The following is a 22,645-nucleotide window of genomic DNA, read 5'->3' as shown; positions in this document are numbered from 1 at the left end:
CCATGTTGGTGCTTCTTCTCTTCAGTTCACCCCACTCATTTTCTACAGGGTTCAGGTCAGAGGACTGGGATGGCCAGCAGAAGCTTGGATTTGTTCTCAGTGATGCATTTTTCTTTTGGTTTGTTTGTTTGTTTGTGGATCATTGTCCTGTTGGAAGATCCAACCACAGCCCATTATAAGATTTCTAGCATGGACAGTCAGTTTTTATTTTTATATGTTAGTATTTATAATGCCATGTGTCTAAACAAGATGTCCAGGACCTCCAGCAGAAATATAGGCCCACAACATTAAAGATACAGCAGTATATTTCATTGCACACATGGAGTACTTTTTTATCCCTGTGTTCACGAGACCCATCTTGAGTGTTTGCTGCTAAAAAGCTTTTTTTGTTGGTTTGTTTCATCTGACCATAGAAGCCAGTGCTATTTGAAATTCCAGTCGTGTCTGACAACTGAATATGCTGGAGTTTGTTTTTGGATGGGTGAGGAGAATCTCACCCCCCTCCCCCCTTTTTGTGAGGCTTTCTGACCCCAAGATTCAACTAATCTCTGCAATTCTCCAGCTGTGATCCTTGGAGAGTCTTTGGCCACTCAAAGTCTCCTCCTCACTGTGCATTAGGCCATTGTGTACTAGAGAAAAATATTTATTTCCTAATGTGGTTTTCCCCTACTTTCACTTTTTTTTTTTTTTTTTTTTTTTACTTAAATTGAAGGTTAGACTTTACAATTTTTAAATGAAAGATCAAACGGATAAACAGTGCAGACTTATTTTCACAGCCGCCTTTGATATTTACCAAGGGTATGAATAATTTTGAGCACAACTGTATATATAATATAGAGGAATAGCACAGAAACGCATGAATATCAAATTTAAAAATGTTGATTGATTGTGCATATGCTAGTGACTGTTTATTTGTATTTTGTCACTGAACAACATACTGCCAGACAACTCAATCTGAAGATTTATGCATGCTCGCAACCACATGCAAACACTTTTCTTTTTTTTCTGCTTCCTTATGTGAGGGTTAAAGTTGACAATGTCCTGTGATGTTTGTGATTCATCTTCCTTCATCTCTTTCTCCCTTTCACTGACCACTGGATTAAATGTTACAATTGGTCTCAGTAGGTTTTAATTACCCCTATTATGCAGTTGAATGAGTGAATTAATTGGTGCGTTTCTGTGTGTCTTCAGCATCTCTGTTCCCCATTGAGATCTCTGCTGTGAGGAGAGACCATGAGTTTCTGGATCAGGACTCTCTCAAGGCATTATGCAGGTGAGAAACCATTGCATATTCACTTAAATATTAATTATAGCGCTTTAAAAATATTCCATCCTACCCAGTAATCCCCTCTGGTCTGCGTTTCACTTCCTCTGTACCTGACTGCACTATGGCATTCAAGGCAGAATAACACGTGATACAAATTCATAAATTATACTAATAATAATGCGTTTGACATGCATTTAATAATATGAGTCACTTAGTCTTCAGTGTGCAAACAATTCAATCCCTCCACCCACTTTTCAAATCGCCAATTATGTCGACGTAATCACTCTTTAGCCAATGTTGAATCACCAAAATCATTAAAACATTTCCTTTTTAAATACTGGACAATTTTCATGTGTGTGTATATATATACACACAACACACAACATCACATCCACTAGTACACCACACTACACATCCGTGACTAAAGCAAGAATTATCTAGGATTACTCATTTATCACTATTATACAAACCTACAGTTTAAATAGACAATCATCAATATGTACTTCACCAATTAACTTTCAATTGTATAACAGTGGGAAGTTCAATAATTAAAAACCTTTATGGTCAAGGTTGAATTTAGTTTTTTAGAAAGCTTTTTTAATTAGAATGTGAATGCAACTCCATATGTATAGCAGTTTAAACCGAAAAGTACTTTCACGCCAGTAATTTGTAATCATTCAGTGAATACTTTTTGTAGACTTGTAGAAAACGATGTGGAAAAATTATTACAAGAACCTCGTGATGAATTGTACAAGAAGCAAAGAGAAGCATTATCAGCATTAATTAATGATCCGACATTGACTATTCAACAAGCAGATAAAGGTGGAGGGATTGTGGTTATGAATACTACTACATACATCGAGAAAATAAAAGGGATGTTACATGAGACATTTTATAAGAAACTTATGCGACCAATTGTTTCAGGGAATGGGTCATTGATTGAAACTATATCTAAATTTCTCGATTCTTTGATTCAACAGATAGTGAAAAAACTGCCATCCTATTTAAAAGACACCACTGATTTTTTGAATAAATTGAATCAAATTCCTTGCATAAGCACGACGGACTGGCTTGTAACACTCGATGTCACTTCACTTTACACAAATATAGGGTAAACGTACCTATCAAGCTCACCAAAATCTACATTGAGACATTTTTAGTGCACAAGATATTGGTTTCAGTACAAAAAGTTGTAAAAAAAAAAAAAAAAAAAATAATTAATCTCACACAAAAATATTTAATTTTATTTTAAATGACAAAAGCATTTCAATTAAGATATACATCGTTAAATTCAAAAAGTCCGGCTGTGCTTAATGGATACATTTTTGTACCCTTTAAGCACATCCCTGTTCCCATTAAGCTCACATCATGTTTTATTAAAAAATCTTTTTAATTTTTAAAGAATAATTGTAAAAATATATTTTTTGAAGGTACAAAGTCAATGACAAAAAAACAGAACACTAAAATCAAGCAACAAGGCATTCGATTTGATCAGTTATATATTCATAGTGAAGTGTCATTTAAGCACATTGCAACATCTAGACTAGTCCACGTTCAGCTAAGTAGCACACGTTCAAAAATCAAATAAAACAAATCAATAAAACATTTAATTCATGGGGATGAACACAGAAACTAGCCTCATTATGAAACCTCTTATTAAATGGATGTCAGCTTATCTGTAGTCTCTTATGGCTGGAATACACTACATGATTGTTGCCCCGATTTTCCACAGAGTTACAGTCTGGAGAAGTTGATGCTAGTTCGCAAAGATCAGAGCCAGTCTGCAGATTTCAGTCGACAGAATGCATAGAAAATCGATTAACTTAACTAGTTTTAATGTTTTAATGACTTTGGTGATTCAACATTGGCTAAAGAGTGATGACGTCGACATAATTGGTGATTTGAAAAGTGGGTGGAGGGATTGAATTGCTTTGCACACTGAGGAAGGCTTTGAGCTGAAACGTTTGCGTCTTTTGCTCATCAGTGATGAATGTTAAATAAAACGAAAAAAGAAGAATGTTCTCCTGAGTGCGGATCATAATTTCTTATACTTTTACAGATTGACGCACCAAAATAAAAAGATCAAGTAACGGAAGAGCGCGGTGCAAACGACGTTGTTGATAATGAGTCACGTCATGAGGGGGCATCCGTCATTTTCAATAGTCTTTCAATATCCATCTCTAATCACCATGGCGACAGGCCGTTAGTGTCAGCAGGCCTTGCTATGGTTCATTGTTCTGTATGTTTTCTTTTTATTCTTAACTTTTATTCTTTTTCTCTTAACCCCTCAATGTGGAATACGTGATTAAGTGACCGGTCACACCTGCCGAAGTCACATTGGAGTGAATGGCCTTTTCTAAAAGATAAGGAATAAACAGAGAGGGTGAAATTATATTTCCCAGGGTGCAATTGGTGTCACTGGTCCTAAGGCGATAGAAGAGAGAGATGGAGATTGAATATACCATTTGTCCCGCAGTGGCTTGTTACACACTGTATGCTTGGCTGCTAGCTACTGATAAAAAAAACATCAGGGTGGCTCGATGAATTAAGAGAACTGAAACATGCGCACACACAACTGAATCTGAAATAATGCTTAGTATGCATATGCATAGTTATCTACATTTTAAAGCTGTGAAGAAAATGAAGCTATATGCGTGTCTCCTAGTGCTGGATTGTTTCCAAAATTTTGGATTCAATTCTAAACTGATATTTTCAACTTATAAACAGCCTTGGGGACGCCTGATGGAAGAACCTTTTAATAGATTAAATAATTCAACTTCCATAATTTGAATTAATTTAGTCATGGTGTTAAGCCTTTTTTATTGTAAAATGTAATATAATATAAGTAGGGATGGGTATCGTTAAGGTATTAACGGTATTACTACTCTTACTGATACTGCTTATCGATCCGGTACTTTAACGGTATTCTTATCGGTACTTTTTGTTTTTATATATATATATATATATATATATATACTGGTGCATTACAAATTGATGTTTTATATTAATTTAATTAAATATTTATTTTACATTTCAGAATATAAAGCAATGTTAATCCAGCTCTAATGTCTCATTCATATATATATATGAATGAGACAGATTAGGAGCTGGATTAACATTGCTTTATATTCTGAAATGTAAAATAAATATTTAATTAAATTAATATAAAATATCAATTTGTAAATGCACCAGTGTGCAGGCATTTTTAGTGTTTTATATACATAAGATACAGTAAGAACATGAACAAAGAAACAAAGTAAAACAAACCAACAAATACAATAAAACAAATATACAAATTAACTGAAATGAAATAAACAGTGCTTTCATTTTTCCATGAAGGTCTACTAACATTAATGTTCAGGTAAGTAATAGCTACAAAAGAAATCTAAAAGTAAAAAAATTAAAATGTAAAATAACACTGCATAATTTTCACTGTATGTATTGATAGATTAATGCTTATTAAAGCTATAACGTTATTCAGATTAAGAGCTGTGGGTGATTTTCTCTTTGCATTTTGTTATTTAACATTGATGGCCCAAGCACCAGTCTGTCACTTTAAGACAAAATATTGACACGCATCGGATTTTCTCCCAACTGTGTTTAAGTGAATACTCTCGTAGCCATTTTGACATTTTGTGTGCATTTGATCGTTTGGATGCGCCTGAAGCTCAAAGTGTAATCTGCTTGTCCATTTTGGAGCGCGGCGCGCGCACACATTTCATCCTGGGGAACAGCTTCTCTCGCGCTGATTGTGCTTTCAACGTTTTATTATCAAACATGTCCCGCAATGTAGCAGCAGTAAAGACAGCATTTTACAATAATCACCGATTGAGCTGATTCTGACGTTAAGTTTTGGTTAGGAGGAACGAATGCGCACCGCTGTAAAGGGAAGGAAGTTGTGCTATAATACTTAGAAGCCAAAATCGAAATAAAAAAATAATAAACTAAGCTTAATATAACAGCCACAGGCCTAAAGCATAAGCAGATGTTTGAATAGTTAGTTCTCTCTTCTATCATAATTAAACAGGGCTTTCATGTTGCACGTGCTGAAACTCCTCCGCGTAAGCGCGTTCTCGTTTCTGAATTGCGAATAGCAAAAATGTATCATAGACAGATGTTTGAATATTATTGCACATAAAAACAGCTGGCAACTCTGGTGAAATATAATTTGCAAAATAATGTGTATATATAGTAACAATAAATGTATGTGTGTTTTCTTGATTTCTCCAGTACCGACAGCAGAACCGATAACGTCAGAGCTTATCGATACTCCGGTCTTTCATAATTTAGCCCCGAGACCGATTTAATACCGGGTTTCGGTACCCATCCCTAAATATAAGAAGACCATCAAATGACAGCTGCAAAAACATCTGTTGTGTTATATGGCAGACTCTTTTGTCCAAAGCGACTAACATTCAGGGTATGCAATTTGTAAGTACCTTAGCCATTACGGTGCAGGGTTCTGGTCTTAAAATGTCTCATAAAAAGTATTAATTATCTTTAAATGGTGTAATAAAAGTCTTAATTATAATTTTAAGAGGTCTTGAACTTGGGGTCAGAAAAAGGGGAATCACGATACAGCCCAATGTGAAAATTAAACTTCAAAGGCCAATGATTTAATTAAATACATGTGAGCGCTGCACATTTCAAAGTCACAATGTGCCAGTGTTGCACATTCTACAGTCTTGCGTTTCAGAGCAATTCACAATCAATTAATAGCCTGCATTTGTGATCTTATCATTGATAAATTATGACCATGTTTACTTTATGGATTTCATGTAACATATTGTAGATGGAGATAAAATATGTACTCTTATAACCAGGTTTTTGAACGAGCAGCTGGAAGTAGTAAAGCTTTTAAAATGTTGAGGTATATTTCTGGTTTGTTTACAAATCCTGCATTATGCATAAAATATTTTTTTCTCTGGATATTATTGGTATTGTGGTTATGCAGTATCATTTCATTTAATACAAACTCTTGTAGAGCAAAATCTAGTGTCACTTGACCTAAAACGGAACATGTATTGATTTATCAGTGCATATACCAATTTCAGTACACCATGTATATATTGAATAAAACATGTCTTGAGACTGTGCCCCAGTCTGTTTAATGAGATCCATGATTTTGTACCGTCGTAACTCTCAACCATAGTGTGTATTAGTATGTTGAATCAAAGTTTTGCCTGGTTAAGGTAATCACTCTTGCAACAGCACTATAAAAATCAGTCTCCCTGTGCAGAAACACTTGTTTTGCTCTGAATATATTCTGGCCGTCTCACATCCGATGACCCTCTTGCATTAGTGAGATGATGAGCTCATCTGTTCGTCTTTCAGCCACAGCAGGTTACTTGTGCACTTAAAAATCCCTGACTGTCTCTCTGTGAATTTGCTCCATGCAGAGCCTGTCTCACTGCTTGAGTGAATATGTCAGTGTGGCCATGTTAGCAAATAGCTTTAAGATGAAGTAGTCTGCCAAGTATACTTCATCAAAAATGCAGAGGTGAAATTTCATGCTGTCAGTCAGCTGTCTACTGGAAACCGCTATGAGCTTTATTCGTCTGGAACTTCAAGTGTATTTTTGCAGGGCATTTTCCTTGACTAAATATCTACTTTGCTAAGGCAGTGGCTGTGAATGTAGAAAACATGTTTACATTGAAGCTGTAGCCTTGTGATTGTATTGATTTAAAAGATTTGATTCGGATCAGTGTTCTAAATTAACCAGGGCTTAAAACAAGATTGCTACTAAAACACAAAAATAAACCATATATTATATTTCTTTATTTTTTTAAGATTATAAAAAAAAAAAAAAAAAATCAAGTAGGGAGTAGTATATATTATTATGGTTCTTTGCCCCCAAGAATTTCCTGTTACATTTTGAATTTCCTCTTAAAACAGTCCTAAAAAAAGCCTTTAAAAAAGGAAGGACCACATTTAGATATTTTTGAATTCTGCCGATTCGTAAGATGACCATTTTCATTTTTAAATACGGCAGATGCATTAAGATTGCATTCAAGTCGTACATTTTATCAGTTACGTACATTTTATCAGTTACATACATTCTCTGGGAACCGAACCCATGACCTTGGTGTTGCTAGCCCCATTAATGCTTGAGCTACAGGAAGAAAACGAAATTAGACACAATCACATGTTTTATTTATTTTCTATTGTGGAGTTTTGGTTTGGTCCCTATTCTTAATAATCTGAATTTTCTAATTCTTTCAAAAAAGAAAGAGACAAGCCAGCCAACAAAACAAAAGAAAAGGCAGACAAGCACACAAGAAAAAATTGCTATCTAATGATGCACACAGCTGAAAGTCTTTGAGTATTTGTTCTTTCGAGCTTCTTGCTAGCCTATTGTTAGCACTCTTTATCCTTATTGTCTTCCTGCTGATTATTATTCACCAAGAGTAATTAGTTTAATTTATCGATGAGCACAAACTCATAGACTCTTTTTATTATCTGTATCTCAAATGCCACAATGAACACACTCCCCTCTTGTGTGTCTGTTTTCTAGGATTAGTTTTGGTCTGTCATGCAGAAAAAGCAATGTGTCGAACAGAAATCCTGTGGCCACTCGAGCCAAACACTATAGTGTGACTATACATGTTACGACTGTGAGCACTGGTGCAAATCGACTCCATCAGTCCAAACAGAGGGTCATTTATGCTTGAAGTTGTTCATACTGGCTGATGTGGACTGCACTCTAAAAATGGACAGCGATTGGGTTGTTTTTACCCAGTGGTTGGATTACTGCCCAGAAGTTTGGGTTAAACATTTAACCCAACTGTTGGTTGAAAACAACCCAATTGCAGGGTTTGTCCATATTTTACCCAGCGCTGGGTTGCATTTAACCCAGCATTTTATTTAGTGTATTATTTATCTTTGCCTTGCAGTAACTACACTTCAGCTGTAATGATTTTCTCAGCTGAACCATAAGGAGACATTCACATACGTACATGAAAATCATTCATCATCTTACATATGCACACATAAGGTGTAATGAGATCACGCAGTGCACATTGAGTGCACTAATTAACTGAGAGGGCCAAATGCTCATGAATGCATCGCTTACGAGGCCCTTCACATCAACTGTAAACAGATTGATGATCAAATAATGACATGATGATGAATGCCTCTCTACCTCTAACAAAACTACTGTCATGTCAGAGCCGATTGGACACAGATGGAGGGAGCAGCAGAGTCAAGTTCAAACCGTTCTAGAATAGAGACATAGGCTGATAGATTCATCACTCTGTCAAGTGTGGCATTAATGCAATTCAGTTGGGAGCATCATTGGGGTTTGGGCAACATCAAGAAAAACCCACACAAACACATTTACTGAATGTGTTGAACTTTGTGACTTGGATAAATTGCTGAGAGTAACAACTAATAAAGCTAAATAGTGCTCTGGCAAGTGCTGGTAACAGTTAATATGTCCATATTTGCATTACTGTTTTATTTTGTTATTTTGTCTTAAACCACAAGAACATATTTGTACTCAAATTATGCTGTCATTTAGCTGACACTTTTATTCAATGTGACTAATAGTACACTAATTAAAGGGACAGTCCCCTTGAGGCAAACTGAGGTTAAATGTCTTGCTCAAGGACACATTGGCCTCATTTACACATGATATTAATGTGCCCTTTCAAATGAGGGCTATCATAATTGAATATGAACTATCATAATTACAATTTCCAAGCACATTGAGTTCTAGATAATATGTGAGTTACCGAGTGATGCCATAAGTGGCGTACCGATGTGAAACATGGTGGAGAAACAGATCCATAATATAGATAATCTATATAGAGAGAGATATCATTGATCACATAATTTTAATTTTTCATGCTGTATTTTCAGTCATTATAAACGTATGATGTACTGAGCAGCTAATACAAAACTAGTGTGAAGTTAGCAATGTAAACTATGGCTAAATATAGCTCTGTTTAGAGAGTCCATTTACACCTAGTATTACTATACCAGATCACCACTTGTCAATGAATTTTATAATTTCTTTGGTTTTGTGACTATGCTCATGTGTTAACTTGACATATGTTTCACAAAAATCTGACTTTTCTCCCATATTTGAGTGTGGATACTGAAGATGATTTGTGAAGTTTTGTACATTTTTTTTCCAAATTTTGAAAGGTTATTATTATTTTTTTTATTTACCAATCAGGATTTTTAAACTCTATGCCAACCCACCCCACCGACCAAGAATATGCAAGTAAATTTAATGTGAATTTAAATCATACAGCACTCAAATACGCTTTTCCTTGTGTCTATGTGTGTGTTTTTAGGAGGCTAACAACCCTGAACAAATGTGCTGCGATGAGCTTACAGGTTCATTTCCAGTGTAAACAGGTAAACAAACAAGCATGCCATCAACTTCTAATTCAATTATGTGATCTGATAGTCTGCTGACAACTGCTCTTTGCTTGTCTGTTTTCATTAGTTTTTACTTCCACCGGATGGTATCTTGCACACTTAACTTTAACAATCCTTTAAAGTCTAATCTTTGCCCTTGTGTTCTTGCTGTTTTTAATAGTGAAATCTGGTACTTTTGTTTAGCTACTTTGCTTTTTCAACAATACTTTCAATGGAAAAAGCTTTTCATTATCTAATTGTGCGCATTTTTTGTGTTACCATCAGCAGAGTGAAGACTCGGAAGAGGATGACGCATGCGCCCTTAGCTCTCGCTGGGCGTTTCAGCGTGAAAGTAAAACTTGGTCCCGTCTCCGCACTCTCTCACCGCCCCCTGCCCCCGCTGCCAACCGGTCCTCCACCTTACGACCCTCAGGCAGTAGCGATAGCGTGCTGAGTGATAATAGTCTCCTAGAAGTCACCTCACTGACCTCCGACCTCAGTGCTAGCAGCTTGAGCTTAGACAGTGCCCGGGAAACAACTTCTCCAGAAGTTGCAGCTTTCCGTGACGTCACAGTGGGTGAGGGTGCATCGTCAGTTTGTATCTCAACCGGCCAAGATGAGAACGATGACACCGGATCCTCATCTTCCTTGCCGTCTGTAAGAGAGAAGCCAAAACGTCCTTCTAGATCATTTTTACGGAGGAAAGAATCCGTAAAGAAGCGAGATTGTGAGAGAGAGATGATCCCAAGGAACATTTCAGCGGTAACTCAACACCAGCCACCCTCAGGCCTGCACTGTACATCTGATGCAAATTTGCCTGGCCAAACCACAAATAAGTGCAGAATTTCCAAAGATGTGGCATGGAGGTCACATACAATATGCCGCAGTAACATTAACCAGAAAGCCACTCAGCACGAGCCTCACAGAGCGTGCCTTTACCTGGAAGACTACCAGTTAACTTGGGAGATACCCAAGTTAACCAATCAAAACAACTGTCTGAGGAAAGAGGATCGTGTGGTCCACCTCCCCTTTGACCACAAGCCTGGAACTTTCCCCAAGTCTCTCTCAATCGAAAGTCTCTGTCCACTCTCTGTTTCTCAAAGTCCTGACCATATTGACTGGGCAGGAGAAGATGGAGACCTGTCCTTGGATGGAAGCATTAGCCGCAGTGGGTCGCAAGACTTTCTCTCAGGTTTTGGGAGGAGGAGGAACTCTCTGAGCTCAATTGGAAGCATTTACGACAATGTTTCTGAGACACCAGGCAGTCCATGTGACATTTTTGACCCTGGAAAAGAGAAAGCCTTCCAGCATCTGGATGACATTCTACAGCACGTACATGGGCTACAGCACAACATTGACGAATGGTCACGGTCACTCGGCATTCAACCACAGGACCAATCAAATGCGGAGACTGAATCCACGGCTGACACAACATTACCCAGCAGTCTGAACTATGATGAGCAATCTATGTCGGATGTTGGGACAACTGTGAGCGATTATGATAGTCCAGGAAACTCTGTGAATGAGGGAGAAGGAGGAATGAGAGAAAGGAGGGACTCAGGGGTGGGGGCATCACTCACAAGACCCAGCAGGTGAGTAAAACTGGTGGTTAGAGTTTATAGAAAATTCTGACCTGTCCACACTGCAGTTAGCACTTATCTAGACAAGGAGTTTCTTGTGCTGTGAAATAATGTGATAGAGCGAGAGATACTCAATTTGTCTTTTGGTAAACTGTCTGGAGATGGTGACAGCTGTGTGTACCTTGAAAGCCTACTTGCAGCTCATCTGTGTTTGGGATTTAATAGTTTTTTTCTCTCCTCCATATTAAAAACATAATTCCACTTCATGCAAACTCATCACTGATGAAGATTAAATGACCTAGAGTGGAACCCTAGGGTACGCCAAATTTGTTTACTGGAAAAATACATTTTCTGTCTTAGTCAGTCTTGTTTTCTAATAAAAGGCGTAATATTATATATATATATATATATATATATATATATATATATATATGTATATGTATATGTGTGTATTTATTTATTTATTTAAGTGATTAGATTTACCCTATTGGCAAATTGTTTTTTTTTTTTAAACAATAAACCTCATTAATGTTATTCTTAAGACAAGAAAAAAGTATGTGCCAGTTTGATAAGAAACATGTACATTCTGAGTATGCACGTAGGTTCTTTTTTAATGAATTATTTATAAATTAAAATACATTACAAAATTACAAAGACAAAAGACGGCGACAAAAGAGAAAAACACTTAAATAAAAAGTGATAGTGAGCAAACATAATGATTTTTTTTTTTAAGAAATACAAAAAAGGAAAGGAAAGAAGGGGTTGCCAGAGCTTTACAAACATAGTTCTGGAGGACAGGTCTATAACATATGAATAAGAGTGGCTGAATTTGAAGCAGGTCAAAAGTGGGGTTCATGCAAGCTAACCTCCTGATAGAGCAGTGGGCTTTGTGAAAATTGCAAATGAACAATTCTATTCATTTGTTTATAAATCGACATTTTAACACCGAGATCAATGCAAAGAATGGTGTGAGTATTAGAGGGGGAGGCACACTGCAAATTTGTTTTCTTAAAATTAATGATCAAGTACGTTTTTACAGCTTGGGGTATCATTCACCTTAGGTATTTTGTTTCACATGAGACATTTACATGTGTCCCTTACATCCAAGTAAATGTGCCTGCTGTTATATTTATATCCATATGTTTATCCTTTTATTGTTGTCATTTTTTTTTTTTTCTTCCACCCATTTCTCTATCCTCAGAAAGTTGCGCTGGCACAGTTTCCAGAACTCTCATCGTCCGAGCGTGACCTCCGCTTCTTTAGAAATCAACAGGCAGTCAGCTGCTCAGCTAAATCTTCTGCAGAAATTCAGCCTTTTACGACTGACCGCCATTCTGGAGAAACACACAGACACCACCAAACATGGCTGGAACTGGTGAGAAAGCATATTCTTATTCACACAAACTCATACATTGTCACACACTTTCTAAATAACCAACAAGATTGTAGCTCAAGGCATGTTCCCCTCCTAAAAAATGAGTGTGATTGTGTGCCCATATTGATGTGGTGGACACATTCTCTGACTCATGAGGTCAGTTGTGGCATTAATGCTCTCTTATGTCTGAGGCAAGAAATCTAATTTCTGGCAAAAGTGTTTTTTAATGGCACAATCAGTTGAGTAAAACAGCTCTAATAGATGCGGTTAATGACAGCATCTTTCTGTCTCTCTCTATCTGTTCCCCCGCTGGCTTTTTATTGCTTATGAAAATTACATTCCATATCTACCTCTGCCAACAGGGCTAGAATTACAGTTCTATTTATGTACACACACAGATGCATGCACGCACACACACACAAACAAACAAACAAACACACACACACACACACACACACACACTCTCTCTCTGATCCGTTCTCCGGTAATTTTCTATTTGGCATTGCAGAAACGGAGTGTAAATTGGTTTATAATTTTTGCAGTTGTCCATTTTAAACTTCAGCTGCAGGAAAGGACTTCTGATGAGAAGCTTATAGGTCTATCAGACACTGTCATGGCTCGCAGATCTAAAAGATGATTCATTTCATTCTGCACCAATGACTGAGGAGGCATTATCTTTCCTCTGTCCATTCTCACACACCCCACAGTCAAAGGCTGGTGTCAAGTCATAAGTAGCAAACAGATTCAATTTTCAAAGGGTTTGTACATACTTACTGCAATTCCATTTGGTCTTGCTCACTCACAGCTTGCCACTGTGATTTTGAATGATCTGACCTTGCCGTTTCCTTCTGGACATCCGTATATTGGATTATTGTAATATTGTGCTTTTTAAACCTCCTTTTCTCATCTATGCATGAATATGATACATAATAATATCAGTATATACTTAAATAATTAAAAATGCATTTCTTTTTCTGTCATTGGTCAGGGTGGTTCCGAAGTTTATGAAGCGTTCCAAAGTTCCAGATTACAAAGATAAACATGTGTTTGGAGTTCCGCCGATCGTAAACGTCCAGCGAACTGGTCAGCCTCTGCCTCAGAGCATCCAGCAGGCGATGAGACACCTACGCAGTCAGTGTCTAGAGAAGGTCTGTATGTAAGCAAAAGCACACATCCACACTGTTTTTTTTGTTTTGTTTTGTTTTTTTCCCCCTTCCGCTTATCTCTAATTCTTCTCTACAGGTGGGAATATTCCGGAAATCAGGGGTTAAATCCCGAATCCAGGCCCTCAGGCAGCTCAATGAGAATTCCCCCGATCATGTGACCTACCAGGGCCAATCAGCTTACGATGTGGCTGACCTGATTAAACAGTACTTTAGGGATCTGCCTGAACCCGTGCTCACCTCCAAACTTACAGACACTTTTTTACATGTGTACCAGTGTAAGTGACACACATTTTTAATGTTTGCAAGTTCACTTTTTTTTTTTTATGTGCCAAATGCATCATTGCTTCAATCAGCTCTACAGCTCTCTCCCCGGTGTGTATGTGTGTGTGTAGTCGTTCCAGCAGAGCAGCGTTTACAGGCCGTGCAGGCAGCCGTGATCCTGCTGCCAGATGAGAACAGAGAGGTTCTACAGACGTTGCTCTATTTCCTCAGTGACATTGCATCTGCACAGGAAAACCAGATGACTGCGGAGAATCTGGCTGTCTGTCTCGCACCCTCCATACTTCACCTGAATGCCTCAAAGAAAGATGGAGCTTCACCAAGGTGTGTGTGGGTCAAGTTTTGCCTTTATTAGGGGACCAGCCAAGGTACTTTACAAGAAAAGTCACTTTGCATAATAAGAAGTCAAAGGAAACCAAATTAAATGAGAAATTAATGTTTAATATTCCAGAACAACTCAGTCAAAAATGCTTACCCATCTCTCGTTGCCTATATTCTCGTCAGCTTCTCTCTTAATTTTTCTCTCTTTTTTTTGCTTTGGTCACTGTTACTTATGTTTGGTTTTGTTGCAGGCTCATGAGCAGGAAGGGTGGAGGCAAGCCAGACCACAAGGACCTGAGTGAGAACATGGCTGCCACACACTGCCTTAGTCACATGATCACAGAATGCAAGAAGCTATTCCAGGTAACCACTTTTTAATTTCTGATGTTTGAGTTCTGATGTCACGCATTGCAGGCAAACCATTCATTTGTGGGTACAGGGAGCAGCTCTTTTTTCACTGATCAGCTTTCTGTCACTGTTTCTTTCTGCAGATCCCGCATGAAATGATGCTTCAGTCTAGGAATTCTTATGTGGCTGCTGACGCTCAGCCGCTGCCTCTCCATGGGCTCGGGGTGAATGCCCTGGGCGAGCCTGTGGATTATCGGGCATACCTAGAAGACAACATTCAGTGTCTTCTCAGAGAGGCATCGGAGCGGAGTAAAGGCTGGCACCATGCCCACGGACCTGACAACACTGAGCTGGCTTATAAAAAGGTAGAGATACACACATACTCTCCAAAGCAAGTTTGACTACAAGGTCGAATGCAAGACGGGTGGAATTTAACCGGACTAAATGATTAGAGAAGTCTGGCATTTGTCACTAGATAGAAGACTGTTGTTAGGAAGATGGAGATATTAAAGACTAAATAATTAAGATGTCAAAACAAATAATAATAATAACTAAAAATTCATAAAAGTTCACCCAAAAACTAAAATTCTGTCATTAATTACTCACCCTCATGTCGTTCCAAACCCATAAGACCTTCGTTCATCTTCAGAACACAAATTATGATATTAAGTCTCCTCCTTGGAAGAGAAGAAATCACTGAATAAAGTCATTAATTTTGTTTTCTTTGCACATAACAAGTTTTCTCGTAGCTTCATAAAATTCCAGTTGAACCGCTGATGTCACATGGACTATTTTAAAGATGTCCTGACTACCTTTCTGGGCCTTGAATCTAGAAGTTCCGTTGTTGTCTATGCAGGGTCAGAAAGCTCTTGGATTTCATCAAAAATATCTTAATTTGTGTTCCAAAGATGAACGAAAGTCTTGCGGTGAGGATGAGTAATTAATGACAGAAATGTTCTTTTTTTGGGTGAACTAACCCTTTATGATCAGCCTAGACTTTAAAGGATCCCAATGTAGGAAACACAAATTAGAGGGAAACAATGCTTATAAACAGTTTTCAATTTTCATCCCTCTTGGACTCTTGAAAAATGATTATCTGTATTAAACAATTGTCAAGGGATTTCAGTTGTTTGTAGTATAAATGCACCTCTGCAACTGTTTGGCGAGTCAATATTGTGGCAGCACTTGGACCGTGACTCTCAGCAACTCCAAGAGGAATGGAAAAACATGAGGCTAGGATGGTTTCAAGCACATTTCCAAGTCAGTGAATATCTGTCGAAGTGTGGTTAAATCAATTTAGAAATGATTAAGAAATGGAAAGGAGTGTGGCACAGCTGTAAATCTACCTACAGCAGGCTGTCCTCAACACAGTGACCGTGCACGAAGGTTCATTGGCTGGGACTGGAGAAGACAGCGCATGCAGCTGCTTCCACAGTGCTTCGTCAGTCACAGCTTTAGAGTGGCACTGGGGGAGGAGAAATTCACTGTTAAAAGGTCATATGACATCTACAGGTTGCCAGAAGGAATCTGAGGAACAAGCATGAAGAATGTTCTGTGGTTTGATGAACATCCATGGCTATTTTAATTTTTTAATTTATTTTTTTTCTCTATAGCACAGTTTGTCTTGAATTCTTAAATTTCTATTAAAAAGACTCGGAAGGTTTTCGTTTGAATTGTCTCAACCACCATGCATGACAGCTTCTCTTTTTCTCACAAACAACATAAGGTCTTAATTGCTTTTGATGTGAATGTTGTTTGTGAGGTTCAGATATTTTTATTTTGACAGGCATGCAAAACTATAAACTACAAGACAGTAATGGTTCAGAAATCACTTAATGGATTTTGGCTGTATTAATGAACATTCAGAAATTACCTCAGATGTCTGAATCATTAAAAAAAACATCCATCACACATCTGTATGGATGGTGTTTTTAATAATAATAAATGTTCACTCTGAATGTTATTTACAGTTCAGTTATATAGTTTTAGAGCAGATTGTAGCAGCAAGGAGACTTTGCAGACCAACAAAAGCAAATTACATTTTTGTGTTATGTTACATAAGAGTTTTGAAACTCTTAGAAACCCTGCTGTTTTTATCTTCTTCCTGATAATTCCAGTGTTTATTGACTGTCCTGCCTTCTGATACAAGACAAAATATGTCAGAATAACAAGAAAAGGTGTAATTAATTTGTGTAATTAACTCAACAAATGTCAGTCATATTCGGCACTTTCGGTAGAGATGCAAATAAGGCCACTGAGGATAGCTTACTGTTTTTAGAAACGCGTATTGACTTGTGCTTAACAAAAAATGCCTGTTTTGATTTCACCTATTTATTGTGTAAAATATATGGCTTTTGCAAGGAAATCAACTCAAAATGGATTGATTTTTGAGTCAGATTGCAGAGTGCATTTGTTTTTTATCCCTGTGAGTTGGGCAGTTACTATAAGTTAAGAAGGCTGAAGCGTACTTGCTCACGGTAGACAGATGAACCCTTCTTGTCTCTTGTCACTTACACTCAGGGGAATGAGATTTTAATGCACATGGCAGTCCGCCCCTTAGATTTAACCTGAAAATATCAGATGCCCAAGCACCATGAGAACTGTTGGCACAAACCGGGGCTTAGACCATCTGCCATCAGCACACCTGCTGAAATGGTCAGTCTGAGGATCATTTTAATGGAGCTCATTGTGGTGGTCCGCTGTGAGACATGCACAGATACGCTCTTCTGATCAACTAATTTTCCAGTCGCTAAAGATCCACCTCCAGAACTTTCAAAGCCATCTGTATTATTATGTGTTATGCGTTCATCATTGTAGTCTTGGCATGACCCTCATCATTTTAATGATTGGTTGTTTGCAGGTAGGAGACGGGCACCCGATGCGTCTATGGCGTGTTTCGGTGGAGATAGAGGCCCCGCCGGCTGTGGTGCTGCAGCGTGTTCTGCGAGAGCGCCACCTGTGGGATGAAGACCTTCTGCACAGTCAAGTCATTGAGACTTTGGAAAACAACACAGAGGTTTTCCATTACATCACAGACAGCATGGCTCCACATCCTCGTAGAAACTTCATAGTGCTCAGGTACACAGTTGCAGGAAACTTTTTTTTTTTTGTGTAATCTCTTTAGTTCTTTATTGTGCTGCATCCAAAACTTAAAAACTTCTAACAGAAATCTTGAATTTTCGTTTGCTTATAGAATTCTTGTTGTTTCGACCCCTAATAGCATCACATAAGAATCTTCTTGAATAAGACTAAGATCATGATTTCTGTGCAGGTTGATTTGGGATCCCATTAGGATTGTCTGTTCCAAATTATAATAGAAAATCCATTAGAAATCCTATATATTCCTGAGTGCTTGTTATAAAGAAACCACAATTCATTTAGTGATTTCAAAACTGTGTGTCCTTTAAAGTTGAGGGTTTTTTTAATGTTCATTATTTTCTACCGTGTTAAAGGGATAGTTCAACCCAAAATAAAAAATTCTGTCATTAATTACTCACCCTTATGTTGTTCCAAACTCATAAGACCTTCGTTCGTCTTCGGAACACAAATTAAGCTATTTTTGATGAAATCCGAGAGCTTTCTGACCCTGCATAGACAGCAACGGAACTGACACGTTCAAGGCCCAGAAAAGTAGTAAGGACATCATGAAAATAGTCCATGTGACATCAGTGGTTCAAATGTAATTTTATGAATCCACAAAAATGCTTTTTGTGCGCATAGAAAACAAAAATAACTTCATTCAACAATTCTTTTCATCCATGTCAGTCTCTGCCGTGCATTCACGAGAATACCTTGACACATGCGTGTGGTACTGCTGACGCAGGAGCCGGCGTTCTGACATAGAACCCGGATGCACTGCGCCTTGTTTGCAAAGAGAGGAATGCACACGCATGCGTCAAGGTATTGTCGTGAACACACATCGAAGACTGACACGGAAGAGAAGAAATTAAGTAAAGCTGTTATTTTTGTATTCTTTGCGCACAAAAAGTATTCTCATAGCTTCATAAAATTAAGGTTGAACCACTGATGTCACAGACTATTTTATCAATGTCCTTACTACCTTTCTGGGCCTTGAACGTGGTAGTACCCTTGCTGTCTATGGAGGGTCAGAGAGCTCTCGAATTTCGTTCCGATGACAAATGAAGGTCTTATGGGTTTGGAACGACATGAGGGTGAGTAATGACACAATTTTCTTTTTTGGGTGAACTAGCCCTTTAATATGTTTAATATTCGATTCAGAGTTAAAAGTTTGAAAGTTGCTAAGTCCTCTTATAGCGTTTTTCCACCGGGTGTGGGTTCCAGGCCAATGCCAGTTCTTGAACTGTTCTGCACAACAACTGTTGTGCCACTGTTTGAGAGAGACACCTGGCATGCATGAGAGCAATTGAATCAGCAGTTTCAGTTTCAATATCTCTCCAGCAAGGAAAGAAGAGAGTACTGGCAGTTATGAGAGCTGTTGGTATCTAGAATCCCAGTACTGTGAAAAGCAGTACATAAGTGCCAAACTGCCTGAAAAAAACACCAGGACATGCAGTGTTTGGTTTGTTTTGTTTTTTTTTTTTGACTGCTTGTTGTCAGATACACCATTTGTTTCTCAAGTCTGTGGAAACACACGGCCAGTTTGCAATAGGCTTCGGTTCACCGGCCCAAGAATTGGGTCTGGAATGTGAACTATTCTGTTGGAAAAGGTAATAGTGGGCCCTGGCCTCCTGGTTTTGAATCTAAGGGTGCTTTCACACAGTGTTACCAATTTAGCAATTTTGTAGCTAGATTTATCAACTTCCCCACCCCTTTTGAGACTTTATTTTTATTTTTTTTCAAAAGTTTAAGGACAAATATAGCAACTTCTTGGACAAACCTTATCTAAGTTCTCATCTTGCTCACTGATCTATATTCATCTTTATATAGATCAGTGAATTTTCCATTATGATGTCATCTAGTGACATTTAGCTACCAATTTTAGCTACTTTCAATTGAAAGCAGTTAACGGTGCTTTCACATCTGGCCCATTGTTTCGGAACCTTGCACGTTTCCCCCCGTACTCGGTTCGTTTGGGCATATGTAAACACGGCAATCACACTCGGATCCGCGTCAAAACAATTGGTCCGAGATCGCCTGAACGAGGTGGTCTCGGCTCGATTGAAAACGAACTGTGGAGCGGTTCAGTTGTAGTGAGAAAGCAATCTGATCCAACGGACCAACGATCCAGGCTATATCACAATGTATAATGTGTAATTTCAAAGTTCCGTGAAAAGCAGTAGACGATGTCCGTGGGTGAGCTCTGAGCCGTCTTCACCATTCAAAATCAAAGCGCGTCTTTTCATTTTATAATGCCGTCTTATTACTCTTCGTATTGGGTGCATTTTAACAATGTTTTCCCAATGAATCCTGGACTCCTGCTCAAAATGATAAATTAATGAATTAATATAACGACAGCTACAAAAAAACCAACAATAAGTTCCATCCTGACGGATAACAGCTATGAGCGGAATTCCTAAAAATAAATCGTGGAACTTTGACCAATGAGAGGACAGTTTTCTTGCACGTGACTTGTATTAACAATTTTGGTCCATTTAGAAACTTTGCTGTGTGAAAGTGAACCGCACCAAGAATAAAAAGCAACATTGTAGTAATTTTAATCCCTGTTTCGGGAACAAAGCAATCAATCTAAAGGTGTGAAAGCACCCTAAATGTAGCATTTTGTGTTGCAGACGTTGGTGTGATCTACCAAAAGGGGTGTGTGTTCTAGTGTCGTCCTCGGTGGACCATGATAGTGTCCAGCTGGAGGCAGGATTACGGGCCGTGCTTTTGACATCACGCATCTTTATTGAGCCATGTGGAATGGGACGGTCCCGGCTCACACATTACTGCAGAGCTGATCTACGGTAAGACACGATGGTTTGCTACCTCACTCAGGCACAGTACGGCCTTTTTTTTTTTTTGAGTCTCTACAATATACTGAACAAAAATAGCAGGCTTATGTTTACAATTATTTCATTAATTTTAACCTTATGTATTTCTGTCCCACAGGGGGCGCTCTCCTGATTGGTATAACAAAGTGTTCGGTCATCTGTGTGCAATGGAAGTTGCAAGAATACGCAGTTCTTTCCCTGTTCTGTCGGCACGAGGACCTGAGACCAAACTCTGAACCCACTTGGGTTAAATCTAAGACTATTTTTTATGATAAAGAATGAAAATTATGAGAGCACAGTTGCAAAACTAAGATGGCCTCGCAAGTCAGGTGGAAGAGTAAGAATAGTAGAGAATGTGTATTTTTTTTTTTTTTAACTGGTTTATTAATGAGTTCGGGAATGAATGAAAAAGAAGACAGTACTGTGTAGAATAGTAGTTGGACTATGCAGAAAACAAACCCGTTGTGGTTTTAAAAGCCGTGGGTGATTAATGTGAAAAAGCTCAAGTTCACAATCATACTGTTGACATTGCGTCTAATCTTGTATGCGCGTTTCGTTTGTGTGAGTGTTTATATCTGTTTGTGTTAAGTAATGTCTCGGTAGACAAGTTATGCCTTAAATTCTTTGTCTAAATATCCAGTGTGGTCTGTCAGACAGCTCATTCATTCTCAGGGTAAATGTAAACAAGTTTTGCTTTTTTAATTGCACAGGAATTTTGCCATCTGACACTGATAATGACCAGCTGGCAAAGAGAAACAGCCAATCACCAAACATGTATAACATGATAAGACACGGGGTCTGTTGTTATATGCTTCCTGTGTACTTTGCATTCATCAGTCCAACACAACAGACTCATAGAGTCTGTGGTGCTATTGAGCAAGTATGACACCCTCTCCTCTGATGCAGAATAGTTATATTTGTGACCTCAATCCCTTTTCTCCTACCCCCTTTTATTTATTTGCATCAGCCATTTGCATGTGGCAAACTTCATTTGTGAAGTTTTAATAACTTAAAGTCTGCATGGAATCCATGGGAATTATATCCAAAATTCAGCTTTAATTTTTTACTTTTACATTTCTACCTTCTCTAGAGCTAAAGATAATTTTTGTGATATTAGATAATTTGCTTTATTACTGTTCTTAATTGTGCCTTTGAGCAACTAAAGAGGAAATTGTGTGTTTGTCTTTCATTTTATGTTTGTCATTAAATCTGTGCTGTTTCACCAGGGCATTATGTAATATTAGTATTTTATTTATTTAAAAGTATAACTGCATGTATGTTGTTTTAAGCATTCTGCCTCAAAGTGAAATGGTTCAAGTGCCACAATGTGGTTGTGTGTGTGCTTTTTGTGATGTACAGATGTCCATTTACATATATTGTTTATTTTATTACTTTTTATTTTACTTTAAAAAAAAAAAAAAAAAAAAAAGATAAGTGTTAAACACAGGTGTCATTTTCAAATAATGTTGATTTGATTCATTTTCAGTCATACTCTCTTGTGTATCGTGCCAATTTAGCCTCCGGTGCAATTTGAATAAAGGAGCTTTTCCAAAAAAAGTTTGTGTTTCTGTTTGCCTTTTATACAATCCAAGGTGTTAAGCCTGAAAACAGAATTTAATTCTGCTAACAGTGTCTTACGGTGTGCAGCAATCCATTTAGACCACAATGGTGTCCTGCTGGCACAAGGTGTTGTAGGACACCTAAGGACACAGGTTTGGTTGGCAAACATGTCGGTAAATGTATTTTAGGGAAAGTGATGGAGAACTCCCATTTATACACGCTGCTTTTCTACAGCATTCATACCAAATTTGTTTGATTGATACAGAGTAATTAATGCATCTGAGTCTCAGTCTGTGGGCTGACAGTGCCCTGTCGCAGTGAAAACTTGTGAGCTGTCATTTCTCTGGGGAGATGAAGTGCTCCTTATTTTTTTGCCTCGTTAATTATTAAAGTGTCTAAAATTGGCCAATTATGCTGTGCAGACGGCCTAACAGGCGACAGTTTCCGAGCACCTTTTAATGTTACATGAG

General features: G+C 38.0%; 1 protein-coding gene across 6 annotated transcripts in view; it reads left to right on the top strand.

The window, feature by feature from the left end:
- The window catches only part of stard8 (StAR-related lipid transfer (START) domain containing 8), a 58,751-nt gene extending 36,702 nt beyond the window's left edge, over nt 1-22,049 (top strand). For 5 of the 6 annotated variants that reach the window (XM_058775463.1, XM_058775464.1, XM_058775461.1 and 2 more), the window contains 12 exons: nt 1,192-1,273; nt 9,568-9,631; nt 9,920-11,226; nt 12,416-12,589; nt 13,578-13,737; nt 13,832-14,030; nt 14,148-14,358; nt 14,607-14,718; nt 14,847-15,068; nt 17,564-17,781; nt 20,415-20,588; nt 20,734-22,049. In XM_058775463.1, the coding sequence (XP_058631446.1) occupies nt 1,192-1,273; nt 9,568-9,631; nt 9,920-11,226; nt 12,416-12,589; nt 13,578-13,737; nt 13,832-14,030; nt 14,148-14,358; nt 14,607-14,718; nt 14,847-15,068; nt 17,564-17,781; nt 20,415-20,588; nt 20,734-20,851 (3,041 nt within the window). In that variant the 3' untranslated portion in view covers nt 20,852-22,049. The remainder of the gene's footprint in view (nt 1-1,191; nt 1,274-9,567; nt 9,632-9,919; nt 11,227-12,415; nt 12,590-13,577; nt 13,738-13,831; nt 14,031-14,147; nt 14,359-14,606; nt 14,719-14,846; nt 15,069-17,563; nt 17,782-20,414; nt 20,589-20,733) is intronic. The other variant, XM_058775462.1, reaches the window with a different exon arrangement.
- The last annotated feature ends 596 nt before the right edge of the window (nt 22,050-22,645 follow it).

Source organism: Onychostoma macrolepis, chromosome 05 (genome assembly GCF_012432095.1).
Source record: "Onychostoma macrolepis isolate SWU-2019 chromosome 05, ASM1243209v1, whole genome shotgun sequence".
NCBI classification, from domain to species: domain Eukaryota; kingdom Metazoa; phylum Chordata; class Actinopteri; order Cypriniformes; family Cyprinidae; genus Onychostoma; species Onychostoma macrolepis.
The sequence above is the reverse complement of the archived record's forward strand: the minus strand, read 5'-3'. Positions and strand labels throughout refer to the sequence as shown.